General features: G+C 32.8%; 3 protein-coding genes across 3 annotated transcripts; all 3 read left to right on the forward strand.

Moving 5' to 3' along the window:
- The first annotated feature begins 1,148 nt into the window (after positions 1-1,148).
- Positions 1,149-2,415, forward strand: LOC125858935 (uncharacterized). Its single transcript, XM_049538697.1, has 4 exons — positions 1,149-1,385; positions 1,521-1,673; positions 1,778-2,254; positions 2,344-2,415. The coding sequence occupies exons 1-4, from the start codon at positions 1,149-1,151 to the stop codon at positions 2,413-2,415; spliced, it is 939 nt and encodes a 312-aa protein (XP_049394654.1).
- Positions 2,416-2,482: 67 nt separating this feature from the next.
- LOC125858936 (uncharacterized) lies at positions 2,483-3,589 on the forward strand. Its single transcript, XM_049538698.1, has 3 exons — positions 2,483-2,694; positions 2,785-3,304; positions 3,383-3,589. Exons 1-3 carry the CDS (start codon positions 2,483-2,485, stop codon positions 3,587-3,589), a joined length of 939 nt encoding a protein of 312 aa, XP_049394655.1.
- A 3,173-nt stretch (positions 3,590-6,762) lies between these two features.
- Positions 6,763-25,538, forward strand: LOC125858937 (ATP-dependent DNA helicase Q-like 2). The gene is made up of 5 exons (XM_049538699.1): positions 6,763-6,896; positions 8,967-9,053; positions 11,593-11,676; positions 12,460-12,667; positions 25,329-25,538. The coding sequence occupies exons 1-5, from the start codon at positions 6,763-6,765 to the stop codon at positions 25,536-25,538; spliced, it is 723 nt and encodes a 240-aa protein (XP_049394656.1).
- The last annotated feature ends 573 nt before the right edge of the window (positions 25,539-26,111 follow it).

Genomic DNA, 26,111 nt, shown 5'->3' on the forward strand with positions numbered 1-26,111 from the left:
TTCATAAATTAGCTAGAGAATTGGGAGTTGAACAAGTTGAAACCTTTGGGTGCAAAGTTAACAAAAGAGGTGGTTTTTATATGTTGAAAAGTGATGCTGATGTGTTAAGATTTATTAACAACTTAAAGGGTGGGGACTTTGTTGATGTGTATGTGGTACATCAAATTAGTACTCCTTTAATTGTTGAGGATCCTACTGAGGTGCAAATTGCCCAATTGCTTACTCCCAAAAAAGGTAAGCCCCCACCACCTACTGTTATAAATGTTAGGGCTGATGTGTCTTCCCCTCAACCATCTGATAAAAATGATGCAAATATAAAAGAAGATTAGCAACCTAGTGTAGACAAGGGTAAGAATAAGGAGGCTGCTGCTCCTGAGGTTTCTTTAGAGGACTTAGATGAAGATGAATGTCAAGGTCAAGGTAATGACTTTTCTTCCTACCACCTTCATACATCTGATGAATCTGATGTAGATGTAGATGCTAAACAATCTGATTTTGAGTCACTTTATGCTGTTGATGAGAACATTGATGACTTAAGTGACTTGGATTCTGAGTTTGTTGAAGCTAGGAAGTCTAACATTCAAGAACAAGTTAATAAAGAGAAGGCTGCTAGAATAAATGTAGATGAGATACCTTCTGGTCCTGTAGGTATAGATGCTGGTTTTGAAGATATTTATAAGAATAAGAGGGGAAGATATGAAGGAAAATTGGGTGGGGATGACCTGTATTTTGATAGCTCAGATCTTGGCAGTGATATTAGTGAGGATGAAGGGGATCGTGTTGATTCTGATGAGGTTGTAGATCCACCAGCTAGAAATTCAAGTACAAAGGTCTATTTTGACCCAACTGCTAAAAAAGTTGTATTTCAGTTGTATATGGTTTTTGTGAATAATGTTCAGTTTAGAGAAGCACTACAGACTTACTCTATTCAGAAGGGTGTGAACATTAAACTTAAACCTAATGAAAAGGAGAGAATCAGGGCAAAGTGAAATAAGAAGGGTTGTCCTTGGCATATTCTTGGAAGTATTGAGGGTAATACTGTAAATTTTATTGTGAAGACATATTTTCCTGTCCATAAGTGTTTCAAAAGAACAAGAAACAAGTTGTGTACTCCAAACTGGATTTGTAAGACTTACAAAGACAGAATCATGAGTGAGCCTAGCATCAGACTCCATCAGATTCAAGGCTTGGTACAAAAGGATTATGGATTATATGTTAGTAAAACAAGTTGTAGAAGAGCAAAAATGAAAGTCATGAATGAGCATATGGGTGATTTCATAAAGGAATTTGCTAGATTGTATGACTATGCTGAGGAGTTGAAGTCTACAAATCCAGGAACTACTGTGGTTGTTAGGACATCCAAGAATACAATTCCTGGAAAAGAGGTATTCTAAGGGATTTATATTTGTCTTGGAGCATTAAAAAGTGGTTGGATGGAGGGGTGTAGAAGGATAATTGGTTTTGATGGTGCATTTCTGAAAGGTGTATATAGAGGTGAATTGTTGTCTTGCATTTCCAAGGATGGAAATAATCAGATGTACCCTGTAGCATGGGCAGTAGTTAATAAAGAATCCAAGGACACATGGTCTTGGTTTATCAAGTGCATCCAACATGATTTGGAACTGACACAAACTGAAGGTGAAGGCCTAACAGTTATGTCTGATATGCAGAAGGTATGAGAACACTTTGTAGTATTTGTTTTACTTTGCTATAGCAACTTCTATGTTACACTTATGTTCCTATTGTTTTTCCTTGGCATGCCTTTTTTCTTTGATAGGGTCTTAACCTAGCACTTGTTGATTTATTACCAAATGCTGAGATTAGATGGTGTGCTAGACATATATGGGCCAACTGGAAGAAGGTATGGAGTGGTGAAGAAAGGAGGAAGAAGTTTTGGCAGGTTGCCAGGGCTCCATTTGAAGTTCATTTACAATCAAAACTTGATGAAATGAGTCTGTTGGGAGAAGGTATTGTGGAAGCTTTGTTAAAGTACAACAAAAATGCATGGTGTAGGGCATTATTCAAGGACCATAGCAAGTGTGACATAGTTGAGAATAATATGTGTGAGACATTTAATAGTTGGATCTTGGCAGCTAGATTCAAATCAATCATCACAATGTTAGAGGAAATTAGAGTCAAAGTCATGGAAAGAATGACTCAAATGAGGGAGTTTTCTGAAAAATGGATAACTGATGTGTCACTTATGGCTATGCAAATTCTTACTGACAATGCTGAACATGCAGCCATATGTGAAGTTAAATTTAATGGAGATAATGGCTATGAGATTCAGCATCCACCATATAAACATGTTGTTAATCTCAAAAAGAAAGTGTGCAGTTGTAGGTCATGGCAACTGAAGGGGATTCCTTGTGCACATGCAATTACTACAATGCATTACAAGGATCTAGATATTGAGTCATTTGTTGATCACTGGTACAAGAAGGAAACATATTTGAAGGCCTACAGTAGGTTCATTCAACCTATGACAAACATGAAGATGTGGCCCAAGAGCACAAGGTCATCCATTGAGCCACCTGAAATCACTCCTATGCCAGGAAGACCAAGGAAAAAAAGGACTAAAGATAGTGATGAGCCTAGTAAGAAAAAGTTTGGAAAGGCTACAAGGAAGGGGAGAAAAATGAAATGCTCTTTGTGCAGGAATTTTGGACATAACAAGAAAAGATGTCCAATTGTTGTAAGTTTTGCTTTAACTTCTTCAACTTTGTTAATGAAATTTATTTTTATCAATACTTCTTAATTCAATTTGGAAAAATTTTGTATGTATAAAAATGGTTATACTACTGGAACTGCAAGAACTGCTACAGGTGGAAGTGGTGGTGCAACTACTTCAGCTGCTTCTACAGGCGTAACTGGTGGGGCTACTGGTGGTGCCACTGGTGAAAGTGGTGGTGCAACTACTTCAGCAGCTTCTGGAAGTGCAACTACTGGTGGAAATGGTGGTGCAACTACTTCAGCAGCTTCTATAGGTGTAACTACTGGTGGAAGTGGTGGTGCAACTACTAAAAGACCAGCCACTACTTCAGCAACTTCTGGAGGTGCAACTACTGCTGCAACAACTACTGGTGGACGTGCTGCAAATATTTCTTTAAATTTTGCAAGTGTTGCTCAACCAACAAGTCAATTAAGTACTCAACGGTCAACTACTAGTGCTAGTGGCTCAAATAAGAGTAGCAAAGTTAAAAGAGGTGGTGCAAATCCCGGATATAAGAGGCCAAGAACAGAGAAGCCAAAAACAGCTGGTTTTGGTGTGCTATTTGGAGCAAATGGTAGTGTGATTGAGAGGGTAAGTATTATCATTTAGGGACCTTTAATTTGATTCTATAGAATCTCTCTAACTAATATCATTATTGCCTTTTAACAGTCTGCAACTACTGATAAAGTGTTACATTGTGCACCATTGAAGAGTTCAGTGCCTACCAATATCGATCTTGGTTACAAACCCAATGGACTAAGATGGAAGGGTGGAGCTGCAGTTACAAGAACAAAGTTACAAGCGAGCCACTCAGTCCACACCAAGCACTCAAGATACATAAATTTCATAGTAAAGACTCATGTTTTGCCTAGCTAAATTCTCAATGACATTGTCTATGATACTTTTCACTATTAACTTAATTTTCAACTGTTGTGTTAGCTTGCTATGACAAACAAGTTATTTTTTCTTATGAATTTGCTATGATAATTATAAGTCTTAATCTGGATATTTTCATACATTATCATAGTACTCAAATGAACAAATCATCAATACATCTTAAATACAAAAGATAGAAACCAAATGACAACAATCACAACAACACTGATATCAATACTAATGTTCGATCTCCCCTGTCTTCCATGCCTTCTATGCTTTCCATGCCTTCCCTGCCTTTCATGCCTATGCCTTCCATGATCAACATTTGTTGATTGATTCTTCATGTAGTGTTGTTCTTGGTAGGTAGGATCAGCCATATCAGCCTATCGAAAAAATCCACATCCATTACCATTTGTGTATTTTTGACAGCCCCAAAACATTCTTCCTGGATTTGTTGATGTTCTTGACATCTTAAGTTCAGCATGAAGCCCACAATAGCAAAAACAAACAGTCATTGTGAAAAACAAAAAAATTAACGAGTAAGAAAAAGGCGAGAAAAATAAAATATACACAAAAAAGGCCTGATCAATTATGGAGAAGAAGAAGAAATTTGGAGAGAGATAAACGAGTGAGAAAGAGAAGACATTTTGGATATTTGAAGAAGAAATTAGGGGAATTTGGGGAAGATGGCCAAAAATGACCGTTATTGGCTTTTTAAAAGCATCTCACGCTCCTAAAGTGGGTGTAATTCACGCACTTGAACTACTTTTGCCACATGGGATGACAGGTCAAAAAAAGGGTTTAAAATGTTGGATTTCAGTGGGTTCGAGGGTTTAGTTCTAGATTATAAGGGCTTAGGTGACAAAATGAGACAAGTACGAGGGTCTCCCAGACCATTCTGCCTATAATTAATGCAAGCATAACTAATACATGCATTGCTAGATCCGGCTCCCCTTTATTACCCTTCCTTCCATTTCGTCAAGTGCATGTCGAGATGAGAGACATGTGTCTTATTTAAAGTTTAAAAGTCAAGATTATATTATATCAACAAATAGCATAACCATAGTTAAGTCAACTAATTTTAGAAAACTACTCTCAAATTTGGTGTGAATTACTATATATTCCATTCAAAATTTGATATTTATTAATATCATTAATTGTGTCTTTTCACTTAATGAAATAACCAGTGTTTTAAAAGGCGGGGCATTTTACTTAGTTTAGGGAGAGGCGTAAGCCTCGAGACGTGGGGCGTAAGCCCTATGGATCTATAAATTTTTAATTTATAATATAGTATAATAATATAATAATACAAAATTATAAAAATACATCAAAGTTTGAAATAATTACAAACATGATTAATGAAACTCATAAAAAATAAAACTTCTAATATGATTATACAAGTATAAATAATCTAATATCTTAACTTTTTAATAATAAAAGAATTACTAAAAGAAAATAATAAATAAAACTTACTAATATTATAATAAAAACATCACTCCATCATGAATAAAAATAAAATTACATTCAAATAGCTAAATAAAATATGATAACTTTGAGATTTATGACAAAACCAAAAAGACCACAGATAAGTGAAAAAGTAAAATTTCGTTACATATTTTTAAAAGAAATGTTACGTAATGTATAATCACCTTCACAATGTTATCAAATAGTAAAGATGTGATACTACAACTTGTTATTTGAGTTACTCTCAATCTTCTTATCTCTTTAGATTAAAATATAATGAAGTATCATTCATTTATTCAAGAATTATGAGGGTGAATAATGTTAACTAAAGATTTTAACACATAATTTGTGTAAGATCTGTTAGGCGAGCTCTAAGCGTTGGGCGTTGGGCGTGCTTAGGAGATACAGTCAGACGCTTAGGGCGTAAGTCTTATAGAACTAAGCCCCACACTTGAGTATCGAGGTGTTTTGCTAGAGTCCCGCCCCAAGGCGAGTCCCTGCAGAGTCTTTTAAAACACTGGAAATAATTAATACATGCATTGCTAATGAAAGCATTACTAATACACTCTAAAAGACATAAATTCACCCCCGCACTTGTCTTGAAAAGTCAGTTACACGCTTAAACTAATATGGTGACCTATTAAACACCTCTGCCACTAAATAGTGAAATTTTTTACCCATTAAGACATGAAGCACCACTCTCACAATGGGAGGTGTATCACACTTGCGCCACATCAATGTCATGTCACTACCATATCAGATGTCATGTCAAATTTTGACTAAAATTCTCCATATCATTCAATTGTTTGTTCTTGAATGAACACCACCATGAACCTGCTACCATTGTCGCCATATTACTACCAAATCTATATATTTCACCATGAAAATCAAAATAGTCACCATAAATTTCACCACCTACGATCAAATTCACCATCGAAAAATTAGAAAGATCCACAAGAAAATTTGACACCCACAAACAAACTCATCACCAAAATTACATCATCACCATCAAAAGGTACAAACCCACCACCAAATATCACTACCACCATTGTCAATATTGATTTTTTCTTCTCCACCACCTTCAATTCCCACTTTTTTGTCACCCCACGCCAACAAATCCATCATTATATTTTATTGGCGAAATGGTTTGGTGGACCCTTATACTTGTATCAGTTTGTAGTACGAACCCTTCTACTTACACCTTTGTCATCTGGACCCTTAAACTCAATAAAATGCAATTTAACAAACCCCTCTGACCATTGACCTTGCTTATATGGCATTAGGATGTCTGAGTTGGCAAAAGTGTGTAACTACACGCCTATTAAGGCGAGTGAGGAGTATTTTTACTTTAAAAAATATTAAAAATTATAAAAAAATAATTTTTTAAATATTTTTAAACCATTAATTAAAAAACTCCTTCTTCTTCACCCATTACACCTCCTTTTCAGCCATATTCATCCCCTGCCCAACCCTTTTTTTCTTTTTTTCCACAATTATTTTCATTTATTTAGATTATCTTGGGCACCTCCTTGAGTCAACTAATTCACTGATGGAGGGAGACAACGATGCTAGTGGTGCGATCGTCGAACACCATTGATACATAGTGGAGTGAGAGAGAGGCGCGGCTGGTCAACGGAGAGGAAAACGAGGTGGGTGAGGGTGCGAGGATCTAATCATGGCGGCGAAAATGGTCATGATGTGTGGCGGAGATGAAGGCAGGTAAAGGAAGGAATATGAGTGGTTTCGCCGGCAACAATGGCGACGGCGGCGACGGTTTGGGCCATGAAACAGTGGGAAGGGGAGAAACAATAATGGGTAGATTTCGACAACTTTCACGGCAGAGGTTGGTGTGAAATTGTATTTGTAAGCAATTTGAGGTGTGAAAATAGTAGTCGGTGTTGATTACGAAAAGTCTGGCCAGATCTGGTTGTGCGGTGGCTTAGGTTGTTGTTACTATGGAGATTAGAGGAGGAAATAAAAATAGAGATGGTGTGCGGCGGAGATGAAGACGGGTGAGGGAGAAAGCATATGTGATTTCGCCGACAAAAATGGCACGACGCCGGCGATGGATTTCTTTTGGTCGTGAAATAGGGAGAATTAGAAATGCCAATAATAAATTAAAATGTTATTATTTTACATTTTATTAAATAATTTTGGTTAATAATTTTTAAAAATAGTTATGAAATAATTATGATGTGGCATTAATATATCTGACGTGGATATGACATGTCAATTATATAAAGGAGAGTGAGTTACACACATGGTTGGAGGGACTTAAAAGTCGCATTTTAATTGAGTTTAAGGGTCCAGATGACAAAGGTGTAAGTAGAAGGGTTCAAAATACAAATTGATACAAGTATAAGGGTCCACCAGACCATTTCGCCTATTTTATTTTTTAAACTTAATCATCAATTTTATCAACCACCAACAAAGCCGAAGAAAAAAAATCAAATATAATGAAAATGGTGAAATCGAATAAGCATTAAAATAGGATATGACGGGGGGTGGGGGAGAGAATTTTGGTGGAGGTATAGTGGGGTGGATGGAAATTGGGTATGAAAAAATGATGATAAAAATAAAGAAAAAGAAGATGGTTGTATATGAAGAAGAAGAAGAAGAAGAAGATGCATTGGGTGGGGGTAGGGTGATAGTAAAAAAGAAGACTTTTAATTTATTTTTTTACTTTATTTACCGTTAAACGCACTTTTTTTTTTTACCAAGTCAGTTTTAGGGGTAAAAAAATTCATTTTTAAATAATAAAGATGTGTAATAGATCGTTATAATAGTTTAAGCATGTAACTGACTTTTCGAGACAATATCAAAGGTGAATTTATGTCTTTTCCCTTATTTTAATACACTCTACCATCCATTACCATGTATGATGTATGTACTCCCCCAAGATTAGATGACATTGGTAAAAAAAAATGGCGCGAAAAGAGAAGGGCCCAAAGCTGAAACAGTCGGACATATACCAAAACATTCACAATTAGTCCCCTCATAGAGAAGATTTTAGATGGAAAAGACTGTTTGGTGATAATTGCCACCGGCAGTGGCAAATCATTGTGGTAAGCTTCAACTTTTTTGTCAATATTTAAACACTATACACATGCGCTGAACATTTTGCTTGAATTGTTTATTCAGGCTATCAGGTTCCCCCACTGATAACCGGAAAGGCTGCTGTTGTTATAAGTCCTCTCATCTCTTTGATGCAAGATCAAGTTAAATACTTTGTATTGCTCATAGCTTAAAAAAATATGTGTTCTGAAAAATAATGTCCTGTTGTAGGTCATGGCATTAAAGCTGACTATCTTTCAAGTGCTCAGACTGATCGTGGGGTGTAGTCCAATACTGAGTTAGGTCACTATGATATTCTCTATATGTCTCCAGAAAAGGTTTGGTGAGTAATCTGGAAAGATGTATCTCTAGACTCTAAGTGGAAAAGCTCCTTGTCAAATATCCAGTGATTCAGATAATTATATTTTTTGAAGAAATTCATCAAGATACATGATTTTTCTTTACAAGTTTTTTGTATACCTCACACTAGATTACTTCCACTCCAGGTGTGAGTTTCATATCGAGTTGTGGGCAAGAGCATTTTTCTGTATAACTTGTTATGCTCCAATATTTTTTGATGGATGCCTTCAATTTCATCTTCACCTGTTGCATGATTCTTACTTCAGTCTTTAGATGTCCCTATTTGGCACATGAGGAAAACCACTGGAACTTTTCAGTAAACAGTTAGTAAAGGTTTCCACTAACTATTATTGAACTATTTTTGCTGTTGTTGCTTTTATTGTTTTTTGTCATCACTTGGAAATAATGATGATTTTCAAGTTAAGAATCTTTAAGATGTATTTTCCAATGAGTTTAGCATCTTTAACTATACATATGCTTTTCGCAAAATGTGCTGCAGTTTCCGGTCAAGATTGTTGAAAGCAGGGATGTGTCTCTTGGCGGTTGATGAAGCACACTGCATCTCAGAATGGGGTCATGATTTCAGGTTAGATCCTCTTCACACATTATCCTAATATTTTGACATTTTGATTGTTCATGGATTCTCCGGTCCATTTGGCAAGGATTTTAGCAGAAGTATTATTTGAGTATCTTGCCTGTGTATGGTTTGCTGCTTCAAAAAAATCTCAATTTAGAGATACGAATAGCAGTGGCTGAAGATAATAAAGCTCAAGAAGATTATATTTTCTGAGTTATACAGTTTTTCCTAGCTATTAAATGGGAAACAATGGTAGTTAAATACCTTGGTACCCAGTTTCGTTCTTGGTTAGACGTTCATTTTTTTCTCACCATCTGGAGAACCACTCTAGAGTATAATGATTTTATGAGAGGTAGAAATAATTCATAAAATTGGAAGTATAGTCCCCTAGAAATGAAGGTGAAGTGAGATGGGATGCAATTGCAGTACCTAAATGTAGACAATGCTAACACGTAGACTCTGTTTGACGGGAGAACCAAATGATAGATGACGAGTGTAGTTGTAATACATAGCATTGAAATTTAATTACTTAAATTGTAGCAGTGTTGGTGGAGTGCTATGCGATGAAATGATACCTAGCAAAGTGAAAAATTACCATTTGATGAAATAGGGAATTACTACAATGGGTTAAAGACTAAGGTAGACTGGGCATAAAGAATATGAGAGTGTTTTGACATTAGGAAAGGTCCCTCCTGTGTTAAAAGACGGATACTAATTAGTATCCAAAATAGAAGCTTCCTAAAGAAGTGTCTTTGGAGGTTCAGTAAATAGGGGAATTCCTTGTGGATATGTTTGATAAAGAAAAAAGGAACACTAGGGGAATGGTGTACCAAAGCAGTGGCAAGAACTTATGGGTGGGTTGCTGGAAAAATCTTATGGTCATGTCACTAAATTTTGAGAAAAGAGTTGGTTTTAAAATTGGAAATGATAGAAGAATATATGTTTTTCTTTTTTTATCGGTAAAAGTAACATTTATATAAAGTTACCAGCAAGAAGCAATTGCTGTGTGAATAGATGACAGAAGAAATATCCTTCTTTCTTGACAACTGGATAGAGTAGATCCCCAGAAAGAAGCAATTTCCTCAGCTTTATAGTGATACAAATTTATCTCAGTGCAATGTAAAGGGATAGGATGTGAGGTTGAGAAGAAACTTGAACTACTGGGCGCTTGAAAGTAGCAGTCTTTTAAGACTCTAGAATGCAGCGAGATTCTGGGGTGGAAGGCACAAGGATAGGGGATGTTTACTTTTACGACATGCAGCCTAGCTCTTACAAAAAGGAATGGACTGTACAATGCAGCAAGGTGGAGGAAGCTCTGGAAATCTGAAACATCTTTTGAAAGAGACTTGTTTCTCTTGGATGGTGTCTCATCAAGCGTGCTTGTCTCAAGAGAACCTCCAGAAGAGATGAGTTCGGCTATGAAATCGATGGGATCTATTTGGAGGAGAGATCAAAAGAAGTAACCATGTATTTTTGCACTGCTCTACAGCAAGATAATTATGGTCCTTTTTCCTAAACGCACTGGGGATGACTTGAATTATGCCTGGAACAACACCAGAGGAAAGATTTCTTTTGTTTTGAGAAAGAGAACTGATAGATTGCCAAGGCTAAAAAGGTTAGGGTAAAGTCTGGAAGATAATATGTAACACCATTCGTCTATGCTTTTTGGTGGACAATGTGGAAAAAGCGAAACACAGGTGTTCAGAAGGAAGTGCTAACTCCATGCTGAAGATCAGGACTAACTGTATTTTTTGTTGTATAAAGGAATATGTACAGTAGGCTGAAAACTGATAGTTTTTATTCCTTTCACTGAAGACTATTCTAATGGTGTACTTTTGTTTTCTCACATCTTGGTGCTATTGTATGAAATTTCTCTGTACTGCTTGAAAGAGATACCTAATCGCAAGGCAAGGCCTATAGAATGGTTTTGAGACCAACAATGTTATGTGGCAGTAAATGTTGAACCTTCTAACACCCAGTATAGAATGGTTTTAAGATCAACAATGTTATCTGGTAGTAAATGTTGAACCTTTTAAGACCCAACTCGTTCACATTGTGAAAATTGCGAAAATGAATGTTAAGACAGATATATGTTTGTATAAGATCAGAAAACTTGAAATGATTCAACTGTCTGAGGGTGCAAGCAGCACTCATAGTAATTAAGGTTATAAATTTGCACTGATCAGTGGACCTAAATTCCTTGAAGTAGATTTAGAATTTTCGTATCTTTATCTTTGGTTCATGGAGCTCTAGCTTGAAAGTTTCTTCAGATGAATATTATTTTCTACAGCATGAAAACTAAAGATGTTATTTATAGTGGATCTATAGCATCATTCCATCAAGATATTTTTGTTCTTTCTTGTAGCACGAGTCTACTTCAGCCTTGTCAGGCATGGTTCTTCATTATTCCTTTGCTCTTCGAATTCTATATTTCTTGGACATTTTAGTCGTCTCTTGCAGTATTAACCTACTTCTATCTTAATAATATTTCTTTGCCCTTTTACGGTTTTACCTATTGTCTAAAAAAACTTGCTTTTCTCCTTTGCAGGGTTGAGTATAAGCAGTTGGACAAGCTGCGTAATGTTCTTTTGAATGTTCTATTTGTTGGCTTGACAGCAACTGCTACAGAAAAGTAAATACTTTTTCAAGTTCTATAACTTTTTTTCTCTTACTTTTCTTTTCCATTACTTCCCCAATTTCTTCTTTTCTTTTGATTTTGGGGTCATGTTTTGCTTCAGAAACAAGGTGGACAGGATATCTAATTGGATGTAATTTCTTTCTCTAATCTTATTTCATCTCATGATTTTGTTTCCTTGCTGCTTGTTAGTGTCTGGACCACACAGTAGACTTTCTACCAAACACTATTTTATATTTTAATTTCTACTGTTTGGCTGGGTCTCCAGTGTTTGATGTAATCTACAACTGTACTGTAGGGAAGTTTACTAAAGTGAATTGGCTGTTTCCCAGTAATACAAGGAAAATTTATATCCAAGCTCAACTGTCAGCTAGCTTTACTTTGAGAAATCAGCCTTAACTATACCACCTTACCTCGCTTCTCTTGTATCTAACAGTCTATTGCATTGTGTTAACTTCTGTCGTCTCTTGACTGTTAGTCCTAATTTTCAAGCATTCTTGTTGTAGTAGGCTTCTGTTGTGAGTTAAGCTGGATCAGGTTTATGCTATCTATGCTTTTGGTTAAACTACTCACAACTTCTAATCACTGTCAAATATTTATTGCGTCTCTCATAGCATGAAGTGTCATTTACCGGAAAATAAAAATATCGAACTTGCACTATAGCTTTGTTGGACCAGTATATATAAGCTGACACACCACTTTGTATTTCTTAGTTTTTCTTCTCTTTATTTAGCTCGTAGAAGCTTTGGATGAATAATCATTTCTTTTCTTAATTTTCAGAGTTCGGAGTGACATTATGAACTCCTTGTTGATGAAAGGCCATCATGTTGCTATTGGCTCATTTGATCTCAAAAATCTTTTTTACGGAGTCAAATCTTTTAGTCGTAGTTCTCAATTTGTTGATCAGCTGGTGGAGGAGATCTTTAAATATGTAGATAATGCAAATTCAACTATAGTATATTGTACAACCGTCAAAGACACTGAAGAGGTCACATTTTGTCTCTTCCATGATAAAACTATGATTTCTTTTTTGCCAACTTGGGACATTTGTAGCATTCTAGTATGATATGTTTCCAGTGGATGTGCTTTGCTTACATCTCTTAATGAGCAGAAATGTTGAAAGTATTAGTCCTTGTGCTTTCTACTTCCATGTCATCCTTTTTCAAGGTTTGTGGTTAGATGCATGAAATTTGGCTTGCTTGGCACTTGCAGTTTGTTTCAGTTGAGAAAATGCTGAACGTTTTCTCCTTCTAGTAGTTCCCTTTATTCTTTACTCTGTTTCTCCATGTGCTAGCCTGCTAGGTTTGATAGATTTCATGATTTCAACAGACTGTTGATCCTTCTTGTTGTTCTCATGATATCATAACAGTGCATGATGCTTTACTAGTGAGTCTCAATGCTGCTATGACCTAGTGACTTGGCTTATGATACCATTATCATGGTTTTTGTACATCTTCAAATCACTTCTTGAGGCAGGAATCAAAGCTGGAATCTACCATAGTCAAATGGCTAATAAAGCATGCAAGGAGGCTCATAGGTTTCATCATTCTTCATTCACGCAAAAGTAGACAAAGAGAGTCATAATAAACACAAAGAAGATGAACAACCCAAACTTCATCCAGCACACATCATGAAGAAAACTTGTGCCACCCCAAACGTGAATACATGTTCATGGAGACGGTGACGCTTTGTGCTACGGATCGAACTTGCAGCGTATAAATCTCATTGGGAATTAACCATCCCAATGGACCCCATGAGAAAGAAAAGGGGAGAACAATGGCGAAAACGCAAGAGAGAAAGGAGAGATTTGGGGTAAAAACCTAGAAAAAGGTGAAAGTGGGTATTGAGATTTTTTTTTTTTATCTTTTTCACCGGATAGTGGGATAAAAATGAGTCCAATTGGGACTGATTTGAGAAATAAAAGAAAAGAAAATTGATTATATTAGGATATATTATATTTTAAGGGTGTATAAAATCGAACCAAACCGCAAATTGAGTCAAACTGGAAAAAAAAATCCAACTAGATTTGGTTTGGTATTGAAAAAAAAACCCGATTATATTTGGGTAGGTTTGGTTTTAACTTAAAAAAATCAATCCGAGATCAAACCAATCTGACATTATATAGATAATTTTAAAATTTTATTTTATACATAAAAATACTTACTTTGATATAATTTTTAAATATTTCTTATACTTTTTCATAGTTTTATCTTTTAATATATCATTTCAAATCTGAAACTTAAAATTATGAATGATCCAATAAAGATTTAGTCTATAGATGTTGATAACTATAATAAAGCTTAAATAAAAATCAAATTAATACTAATGCAAAAAGAAAATCAATTCAACGAATGACAATAATATTGAATACTTGTTCTTTAGTTTTACATTGGTTTAGACAATTAAAATACATAATTTAATTTTAATTTCCTTTAATATTTAGTCATGTAACTAATACTTATTAAACTTATTTTAGAATGATTTAGTACATTTAAATTATGATCATTTTCATTATGACTTATTAATTTGCAATATTTTCTTACACGATTTCATCATTATTTTTTTGTTGGATATTTAGTGTCATTAATCATATCATATTTTGTGTTATTTTCTTAAGAAATACCTTAGATAGTTGTATTTTGGTAGAACTAAAGAAATATTTGAAATACAAATAAATTATATGTTTGTATGAATACTTTAACGGAAAAATCCGAAAATACTTGAAAATTCGGAAAACCCGAAAAAACTCGAGGTTGAAAAATCCGAGTTTTATTGGTTTGGTTTATAAATTTAAAACTGCGACACAAATGATTTGGTTTGATATTTGTAAAACCCGACCACGTACACCCCTATTATATTTGCTAAAATATTGACATATTGACATTTTTAATAATTATTTTAAAGTGTAGATATTTTTAATAATCATGTTAGGGATTTTGACTAGTTTACTAATTTTCTTAAGCAGGGGAAAATTTTCAAAACAACAATATTTTAGCATCTAATAGGACCCCTTGTCAACACTTTCAATATTTATTTAAAATGTCAATAATTTGATTTGTTATAAGGATGACTTTTGTATTTATTTAATTTATTTAATTTATTTAATTTGAAAGAATACAAATCTTTAACAACATAATGGAGAAAATAATGGGAGAAGATATTTCAGAAAAGGTAAACATGCTTAAATCTCTAATTAATTACTATTAGAGTCCTGTCATCTCTCTCTTCTTCATTCAAACGTCCTTTCACCATTCTTCTAAGAAATTTCAATATCCATTTTCGAATAACTCCATTGAAATTGAAGTGGAGTTTTCGTTGATTTGCGTCAGTTTTATTTGGCTAAGAAACTGTTGAATTAATTGATTGATATTTCAAATTGAATTCCGTCGATTTCTTTTAAAGTTCAAGATTATCAGTGAAAATCAAAAAATTGCTAGGTATTGTTTAAGTTTCAATTATTGTTTTTTTTTTATGAAAGTAGTTGGATCTGTGTATGTATTTGACATTTGTATTTTAAGTTTGATTTTAATACAAAATTAGTATGAAATCAAAATTTTAATATAGAAATACTTTTTGTGAACGAAATGAACTTGTGTTTGGCTGTTTATTTTTAGATTTTTAAGAAAATTGTGTATCCATTATAGAAATTGGTATGGATAAATGGTCATGCTATTATTTTGTAGCCAGTTGTTTTGAATACGACAAAATAAAATACAAATTATCTAATACACATGGAATTATAGGATGAATACCTATATAATGAATACATAAAAAAATGGTAGTTTGGTATTGATTGCATTCATTATAGATTTTTTGTATGAACAAAAGTTTATGCTTTTATTTCATAGCTGGTTCTTTGGAATATTAAATATATTAGGATACAATCAGTAAATAAGAAAACAATCTGGGAAAAGACAAAAAGAAAATAATTTAATAGCATACTAATACACAAAATAACTATACAGTCTAAGAACACAAAACAAGAATACAATCTGAAAAAAGACAAAAAGAATTCAATTTAATAACATACTAATACACAAAACAATAATACAATCTGAAAAAGGACAAAAAGAATACATTATGGATCTAGTAGAATACAATTTTCTTCATCACTAACCCAAGATATATAATGTAGCTAAAAGCAAAAATACATTAAACTAATCTTGGTCCATAAGAGTTCAAATTCATTTCTTGTAGGTGTGTTGTTGTCGGTCCCTCTCTGATGCAAAGTTCTGCACACCCATTTTCTTTTTTCCAATTTTTGTTCACCAAACTCAAGTCCAAATCTGTTTTTGCTTATGCATTAGTAACCCTATAAGCAAAATTCAAAATTATTAAATATGAATGTATAAAAAATCAATAAATATATGAAGTATGAATGCCAATGTAGATTACGACAATCTACTAAATCTCAAATATAAAAACAAAATCACAAAAAAATCGATCAATAATGCTTAAAAGACGAAAAATCTGAAATACATAAGAAAGGAAAATCTCACAAAATACTTGGTGAATATAAAAACAAACTCACAAAAAATCAAACAATATTGTTAAGAAAACGAAAAATCTGAAACACAAAATATTTGATGAATATGAAAATAAAATCACAAGAAATTTCACAAAATACTTGTTGACTTCGAATTTACCTTTATAAATGAGTGAAAAATATCTTTTGAATTAATTGTGAGATTTCTTGAACAAAGTGTAGGAAATTCAAATAGTTGATTTTCTTGAATAGAGAAGGAGATAACAATGGTGAAAAAGGAAAGAGAGAGAAATGAGTGATTTGGGGTAAAACCTAGAAAGAGGGGTAAGTGGGAGTAATGAGGGTATTTTTTATTTTATTTTTATCGGATAGGGAGTAAAAAATGGTCCAATGTGGAGAGAAATAAAAAGAAAGGAAATTAATTATATTAGGATACAATTTATTTTCTAAAATATTGACATATTGACATTTTTAATAATTATTTTAAAGTGTAGATGTTTTTAATAATTATGTTAGAGCTTGTGACTAGTTTGATAATTTTCCCAAAATAAAATGGAATGGAGGGCAACTGGGTCAGCCCAAAATAATTACAACAAAGCCCAATCTAAGGATATATATATCATCGCAGATCCCTCTCTACCTTCCTGACTAAGGGCAAAAGAGATAGACCCTTTTGAAGCTATGTACAACTCTGATGATGAAACAGGATAGGCTATTTGCATGTTAAGCATATCTCTCTTACCATTAAATATTGCATCTTTGGTATATATATGTATTAGACTCTTTCTTACATATCACTGTTGTAACACCCCGAAAACTAGTAGACTAAACTAGGGCTAAGTGTGTGAGGGCTAAAGCCAAGGAAGAGGGCAAGGGCCAAGAAGGGGGTTTGGGCAGCCTAGTTTTTCCCAAGCACTGCCCACCTTACCACACCCCCATGACAGTTCGTGGTGAGGATCACGAGTCGTGGGAGGTGTCATGGTGGTGAGGCAGTATCCATGCCAAAACTTCCCCAAAAGTTCACTTCCCCACGAGCCACTGGACGGCTCGTGAAGGCCACCACGGTCGTGGGAGGGGTCGTGGTCTTTACTTGGCCATGTGGGGGCAAGGTGTGGCAACCCTAGCCACTGGTCCATGGACCACAGAGGGCACCACGGCCATGGAAAGGGTCGTGAAGATGCCTTAGCATTTAGGGTGTTAAAGGAGGGGTTGCCTAGCTACTATCCCACGGTCCACGAAGAGGACCACGGCTCGTGGGACCTCACGTGGTCCTTGGGCAGTGCAATGTAAGTGGGGGTTAAGTTGGTCTTTTCCGATTTTAATTAAATTAAAGCCAAGTCGTTTTGCCTAGGCCTAGGACCCCTATATAAGTGATTTTAACTCTAAAACTAACTCATTCAAGTCATTATTCCCAAAACCCAAAACAAATCCCCAAAGTTCTTCCTCTCAAAATATTTCTCTCTCTAGAAACTTGAAGAAGAAAAAGAAGGAGATTCAAGCTAGGTTTCAAGAAGCAAGCTTTTACACATCAATTTCTTTGGGCTTTTTTGTTAAGGTATGGTAGCTTTCATCCATGGATACATTTTCCTTCAAAATCTTCAATTTCAAATACATTAACAATTAATTTGAAAGCTTAGCTTCCTCCCACTTGAACGCATTCTTTTGAAAGTGCGACAAGAGTTAGTTGAAGTTGATGAGCAAAACAATGAATAGAATGAATCGGTTTACTTTCTTTCTTAATCAACATTTTAAGACCATTGATATCACCTTGCATATTGCTTGCTCAATCATAACATTGTCCACGTACATAAGATAAACTTAATGAATGTTGAGCAAGTACATTAACGATTATTTTCTTTAGAGATAAATCACTAGTATCTTTAACATGAACAAGTCCAATAAATGCTTCCATTACAAATCTTTTTTTATGGACATATTGTAAAACAATAGCCATTTGCTCCTTACGTGACACATCAAAAGATCCATAAACTAATATATCAAAATAATCACCATTTAGATCCTCCATTATATACTTTAATGTCTCTATCTTACATGCAGTCACAAGTTCTTTTTGAATATCTGGAGAAGTCAATTTATTTTTTCTTGGAGCATTTTCTAACACGAAAGGTTTGATGTTTTCACACCTATCTTTGTACTAGGAAAGAACTTCAACAAAATTATCTTTGTTCAATGATGATTCACTTTCATCATGACCGAGGAGTGAGAATCCTTGATTTAAAAGAAGTCTTATCACATCAATTGAAGCATTTAAGCGAGTCCAATATTCAATGTTAATCTGATCAAATTGCCTATCAAATGCAACACGAATGGACTGTCGTTGTTGCATTAGATCATCACATTTTCTCTTTGCTTGATTATGAATGTTATTCAGTCCACCAACATATTCATCAAGCTTGCTTTTTTTATGCCAATTGTTAAATTATGTTGTTTAAAATACTTCACCTCCACCTTGATAAATATTATTGCCTTTAAATAAATAACAAAGTAAACAATATGTTGCATCTGCACTCTCACTATACTCTAACCAGACATACGCTTGATACCAATCAGAGTTGAAACGACACATTGCTTTAGCAATATATGATTGAGGGTATTCTGTAATATTTGGTCGACAAGGACCAAGTTTAATATATGCTCTTCTTATTTCATCACGAAGATTTGGATCATAATTTAAAATTGAAGTTCTTTTTGCTGGATCAACCTCTAGAGTATTTAAATCAATGCTTTGTTTTTTAGAAGAATGTGACAACATCTCTAATTGATCTACCATTGTTTCTTTATTTGTTTAACTTAGAGAAGTTGAACTTTTTGTACTTTATTATAATAATTCCTCATGTCCAATGAAACTTGAAACTAAAATATTAAGTTGGTTATTTTTGTTATAAAATAAGAGAAAGATAAGAAAAAATAGAGAGAGAATTATTGAGATTCTATTCTTAATTATATTGTGATATAATTTAGGTAAATGAGTCTCCTATTTACAGAGAAAGAAAACCTTATTCCACGAGAAAAAAATATTAAAATTTAAGGAAATCTTATTCCACAAGAAAAATGTATTAAAATCTACGGAAATAATTCAAATTGAAAAAAATCCACAAGGAAAAAGTATTAAATTTAAGGAAATCTTATTTCACAAGGAAAATGTATTAAAATTTAAGGAAATAATTCAATTTTAATTGGGAAAAAAAATAGTTAGAGGTAAAATTCGAACTTGGATCCTGAAGCAATGACACTATTAACCACCAAGCTACTGAACATCTATCTATATATAATAGGAGAAGTAAAAAGTGTCACATGTCAGCACCACAAAAATTCAATAATTTTAAATTTTTAAAAATAATTTAAAAATCTTTTAAATATGTATCTTAAATTAAACCAAAAGAAATAAAAAAAGAGTAACCAACTATTTTTAAAAGGTAAATTTTTAAATAGTAACAATAATAATAAATAATTATCGTACTAATAAAAGTAATAATAATATAATATTATAATAATGTTTATAGCAATGTATTTAAATTGCTAATCAGTTTTCATGACAACTTTTTAAAATATATTTTAAATAATAAATAACAATTGAAAAAAACAAATTAAAAAAAAAACAAATATAAACTTAAAAGTATTTCTTAAATAAACATTTTAAAACTTATTTAACATTACAAAACTTATTTAAATTAATAGCAGTGTAAAACTTACGTGAATTGAAAAAGGGAAAAAAAAACACTGCCATTTTGATAGATCTCTTAAAGAATATTTTTTAAAAAAAAATAATATTTTTTCTTTATAACTTAAAAAAGTAGAAAATAAAAAATAAAATAAAAAACGTGCATCAATCATTTTAAATAAATAAATAGCAAAACTACCCGCATATTAAAAAAATCTGTTAAATGAAGAAATACTTTAGTTTTTTTAAAAAAAAAAAAAATTAAATGTGTTTTTCTCAAAATAAGTAACCAACTCACATAACTATTTTTTTTAAAAAAAAGGCAAAATAGTTACTTTTTGAATTTGAATTTAAAGTGGTTACCTAAAACTACTCTACCCATTATTTATATTCCCTATATATACATAAATAAAGTCATTAACAAAATTAATTGATCTATTCTTCTTCAAATGTGTAGTATTATTTGTTGAATTATTTCCATTCTTTTTATCTTCATCTTTTTATGGAGCGAATAGGTTGATTATTTGACGGCTAGCCGAAAAAAAAAGTTTGAATATACTTGCATATAACAAAGTGAAAATCCAAGAAGAAGAAGAACAATTTTTATGCAAGTTGAAATCTTCTGCAAATGATGATATTGTTAGATCTATAATGTCTTTTTGTGAATTTTTTTTAGTTCATTTCATTCAATTGATTTGTTTGTCATATATTGTACTTAAATTCTTTGGGCCGAATGAGTTTTTTATGTTCTACTTTTGTTTACATTTGTAATCTTTGATGATTTTTACTGTGATTAATATTTTTTTACGATTGTGTTATTTTTTATTTAATTTAAGTGAAGTTATTCTAATGCTTTTTATGTTATCATTTTCTGTTAATTTTTATGTGTTTATTATTGAATTATGGATGTATTCTTCTTCAAATGTGTAATGTTGTCTGTTAAATTATTTCTATTCTTTTTATCTTCATCTTTTTATTTAGTGAATATGTAAATTATTTGATGCCTAGCCGAATAAAATTTGAATATATTTGCGAATAAAATAGTAGAAGTTCAAGAAAAGAAGAATAATATTTATCAAAGTGAAAATCCTCTGCAAATGATGATATTGTTAGATCTATAATGTCTTATTATGGTTTTTTTTTAGTTTATTTCATTCAATTTGATTTGTTTTTGTCATATTTGTACATAAATTCTTTAAATCAAATGACTGAACCATGAATCTATTCTTCTTCAAATGTGTAATGTTGTTTGTTAAATTAGTTTCATTCTTCTTATCTTCATTTTTTTATGGGGTGAATAGGTCGATTATTTGATGGCTAGCCGAAGAAAATTTGAATATATTTGCAAATAAAAAAGTGGAAGTGCAAGAAAAAGAACAAAATTTATCAAACTGATATTGATAAGTATAATGTCTTATTGTAGCTTTTTAGTTTATTTCATACAATTTGATTTGTTTTTGTGATATTATGTACTTAAATTCTTTAAATCAAATGAGTTTTCTATGTTTTCTTATTTACATTTGTATTTGTAATCTTTGATATTTTTACTGTGATTAATATATTTTTTAGATTATACGTAATTTTTAAATTTAATTTTAGTGAATTTATTCTAATACTTATTTATTTTTTCATTTTCTGTTAATTTTTATTCAATCATTTACACTAATATGTTTTTGATTGTTGGATTGTTGGATTATTGGTAATATATTCACATTTTTAAAATGCTAAATATGTGCAATTGAAATCTTAATTATTATGGAAATATTAATATAATGTATCGATAAATGTAGAATATCATGATTTATGCATATTATTCCACTTTCTCATATTTTTTTAGTAATATACTTGTGAGTGATAAAATATTAAAGTATGAACAAAATTTTGTTCATTTGTTCAGTTAAATTTATTTAAAATATAATTTTTAAAAATTGTTACTATACTTAAAATAAATGGTTTATCTTTGAAATTTAGAACCTTCAAACCTATAGAATATACAACTATTCTAAAAATTAAATGTACAAAAAAGACTTCATATATTACAAGATATCAGATAATTTGAAATTATTTTGTTTCAAAATATTAGATCAAAGCGAACTCAAAATTAAGATTATTTTTTTTATAACGTGGAATTCAGACTTTTTTTAAAAATATAGAATTTATATAAATTTTTAAATATTTAATTAGGAATTATAAAATTATTTTAAAATGATAAGTTAGTTATTTTAAAATTATAAAATTATTTGTAATTTTTGAAATAATTGAGACTGACAAATTAAAAGTTCATATTTTGAATTTAATATTTATAGTTTTTGAAGATAGTTACACTTTTCCGACTTTATCATAATTGTAAGATAATTATATAACTAGAAAGTACTCTCTAATAGTGCATGTAATTATTTTGTTTGTTCAAAAATATTTTTATTTGTACGTACCTCAATTTTTATCTCAATTATGTAGAAACTTTAATAGTGATCATAATAATTTCAATCATTATTATTAATAGAACATTAGAAGAATTATTACTAAAAGTATTTATGTTAATAAAATTAAATTGTTGTATGTATTATTGATATATGATTAAAGAAAATAACACGGGGAAGAAAATAGTAAGTAAATATTACACTTTGTATTAAAATATATTTAAGTTAATAAAAACAGAAATTGTTGTAAGTATTATTTTTTATGATTATACAAAAATAACAATTTGAAGAAAATAATAAATAAAGATTACAAGTCGTATTAAAATAATAAGTACTAAAAAATATGATAAATTTTATAACAGTCATAAAAGGAATTTACGCAGTAATTACTATAATAGAATACTAGAAAAATTGATAAGTTCCTTGACATTTAATCATTGATAAAAAAAATTAAATTATTATTTTATTTTTCAAAAGTTTAAAAGTAACTTATTCACTGTTTGTAATTAATTATTTTCAATGATTAATAAAAAAATGTATATATCATGTACATGTTTCTATTATTATGACATTATTTAATATTGACTCTATTTTAAATTACTTTTCTATTATCGTTTGACACAAATTTAAGAATGTAAAGAATATTTTCAATCTTTTGGATTTGAAAAAAAATATATGCAAAATATACTAACATGTCATTTAATCTTATGATATTTTACATTTTATGTGAAATATTTTTAACTAGTAAAGTGTTAATATGAAAAATTTATTAATATATCAATACAACATAAAAATAATAAAGGACAAATATGTAAAAATATTTCAACTACTTGATGTTTCATGAAATCAAATTAATCATAAATTCATATATAGCCGCGGGGAATCGAACTGGGGCAAAAAGTGAGATTGCGATGGCTATTGCCAACTCCACTACGCATTACTTTGTTATTTCAGGGTTTTCAAATTCTATATATGCCAATATAAAGTCAAAACTTTACGTGTATATGTAGTATAATTTTTCGACGAAGGGTGTCCAATTTACGTGGCTCCACCCCTACTTCCATGAGAAATGAGTTAAGTTAAGACTTAATAACTACTCCGTGGGATTTATGCTTAGCACTGAGTGGATATTTTATTGAGATGGAAGCCCTCACATTAGTAGAGGCCGGGTTTCTAGGAGCAATCTCTTGAGATGGAAGCCCTCACATTAGTAGAGGTTGGGTTTCTAGTCGCAATATCCTTATCCCATAAACTATGTGCCCCCATAGGTTATTTAGCTAGTGGATCCACTTAAGCTAAGAGTTCATGGTTCTACCTTAGGCAAGTAGGACAACTCTTTTTAGTGTGGGTAACACCGGGTGATCATGTTATAGCTCACGTGGTCTCATGTCGGTTAAGGCTTATTCCCACAATAACAAGATCAATAATGAACTAAGACATGCTTCAAGAAGTATCTCGTAGTATTCAAAGGTATTAAAGATAATGCTAGCTTGCATTGAAGATGATGTTATGACTTATATTTTCCAACTATCTCTATGATGATGTTTAAACTTGGTAAATTGCATTCTTTGAAATGAAATGTCCCTTTTAGCATGTTTTAAATGTTTTTATGCATAGTTATCATACTTAGAATATTTTTGTACTAACACATACTCTTGCCTACATTTTTCCCAAATGTAGGGTTCGACAGTCAGGGTCACCAGTTTCGTGGCTAAGTGTTGATTTAGAGATTTCGAGCTTTGGTGAATCCTCATGCTTCGAGGATGGAGTTTTATTGTTTAGATCCTTTTCCATTGTATTTCCCTTTTTGGCATGATGTATGGGCTAGGCCCAATTTCATTCGATTGTAATAGATGGCTATGATGAGACAAGTGTCTAGACTTCCGCTTTTATATATTATTGTTTTTGGAGTTCAAATGTTGTTTTACTCTAATTGTTCTATTTCTTATGTTATGAGGACTAAGTGGATTATATGGAGTCCTTCGGGGTTCTATACACCATGTTACATCTAGGGGTACCCCTGGGTTGTGAAAAACTTGGTAATCAGAGCACAAGGTTTAGAATTGTCCTAGGATGATGTCTCATAAGCCACATCTAGTAGAGTCTTGTTCATGAGTGTGAAGCGCGCCACATTCATGAGTGAGAGGCTACAAGATGATTAGGAAACTCCACTTCTTTCATTACTCTAAGTTGTGCCATAAAGTTTAACTCTATAAGATCTCTCTCTTAATCCTTGCCCAATGTTCTTCAGGATATGACTACTAGAAGGGCTACTAGAAGGATGGAGGGTGACAATGTGGAACAATGAGGTCATCTTCAAGCTTCGATAGATCCTTTGGCTGAGAATGTAACAAATGCAGAGTTTAGGTCAGCGTTTCAAATGTTGGCCCAAGCCATGACGGCACAAGCCAATAGAGAGGTGGTAGTCCCCGTGAACCCAAATGTGGGTACAGTGACTTCAAGAGTGAGGGACTTTAAAAGGATGAACCCTCCGGAATTTTATGGCTCCAAAGTTGAGGAAGACCCTAAAGAGTTTGTCGATAAGGTCTATAAGGTAATTACTATTATGGGGGTGACTCCAGTAGAGAAGGTGGAATGGGCCTCTTATCAATTGAAATGTGTTGCTCAAGTATGGTACAACCAATGGAAAGACGCAAGGCCAGTAGGAGCGGGTCCCGTAGAATGGAAAGTGTTTAAATCTGCTTTTCTTGATAGGTTCTTTCCCCTTGAGATGAGGGAATCAAAGGTGTAAGAGTTCATTAACCTTCGTCAAAGAAGTATGAGTGTGAAAAAGTATGCCCTAAAGTTCACTCAATTGTCCAAGTATGCTCCAACGATGGTTGCGGATTCTAGGGCTAGGATGAGTAAGTTTGTGTCGGGTATATCCAAAATGGTGGTTAAAGAGTGTCGTACCGCCATGCTCATTGGTGACATGGACATCTCTCATCTTATGATCCATGCACAACAAATTGAGGAGGAGAAACTCAAGGAAAAGTCTAGGGAGGTAAAAAGGGCTAGGACCGGTGATGGAAACTTCTCTAATGCAAAGTCCAATGGACAGGGTCGACCTAGATTTCGACAAAGGTTTTCCAGTCAAGGTTCATCCAATGCTCCTCCAAAGTCCAACAAAGATGGGGTGTCTAACCCTAAACCTCAAGGAGGGAATAGAGGTGGTTCTTCTTTGGCTAGGTCTACTTGTGCTAAGGGAAGAAACATGATGGTAAGTGTCTGGCCGGCACAGACAATTGCTTTGGTTGTGGAAAAAGTTTAATGAGGGATTGCCCAATGCTTATGGCTAAAGGAAGATACATGCAAGCAAGATCCTCCTAGTGGTTCGGGTTCCAATGCTCCCCAATAAAACCGCTTTTATGCACTCCAGTCTAGAGGTGACCAAGAGAGTTCCCCGGATGTAATTACCGATATGTTAAAAGTTTTTCAACTTGATGTGTATGCTTTACTAGATCCAGGTGCTATTTTATCTTTTGTGACGCCATATGTGGCTATGAGGTTTGATGTTCCTCCGGATGTGTTGTTAGAACCTTTTTCTATCTCTACTCTTGTTGGTGATTCTGTGGTGGCTAAAAGGGTTTATCGAAAGTGTCCCGTTTCATTATCCCATAGAGTTAACCCTTGTTGATTTGGTAGAGCCTGACATGTTAGATTTCGATATGATTCGTGGTATGGATTGGTTGCATGCATGTTATGCTTCTATAGATTGTAGAACTTGTGTAGTCAAGCTTCAGTTCTCAAATGAGCCTATCCTAGAGTAGAAGGGGGGAAATTCTATGCCTAGAGGTCGGTTTGTCTCTTGTCTTAAAGCTAGAAATATGATCTCAAAAGGTTG

Source organism: Solanum stenotomum, chromosome 3, assembly GCF_019186545.1.
Source record: "Solanum stenotomum isolate F172 chromosome 3, ASM1918654v1, whole genome shotgun sequence".
NCBI lineage: Eukaryota > Viridiplantae > Streptophyta > Magnoliopsida > Solanales > Solanaceae > Solanum > Solanum stenotomum.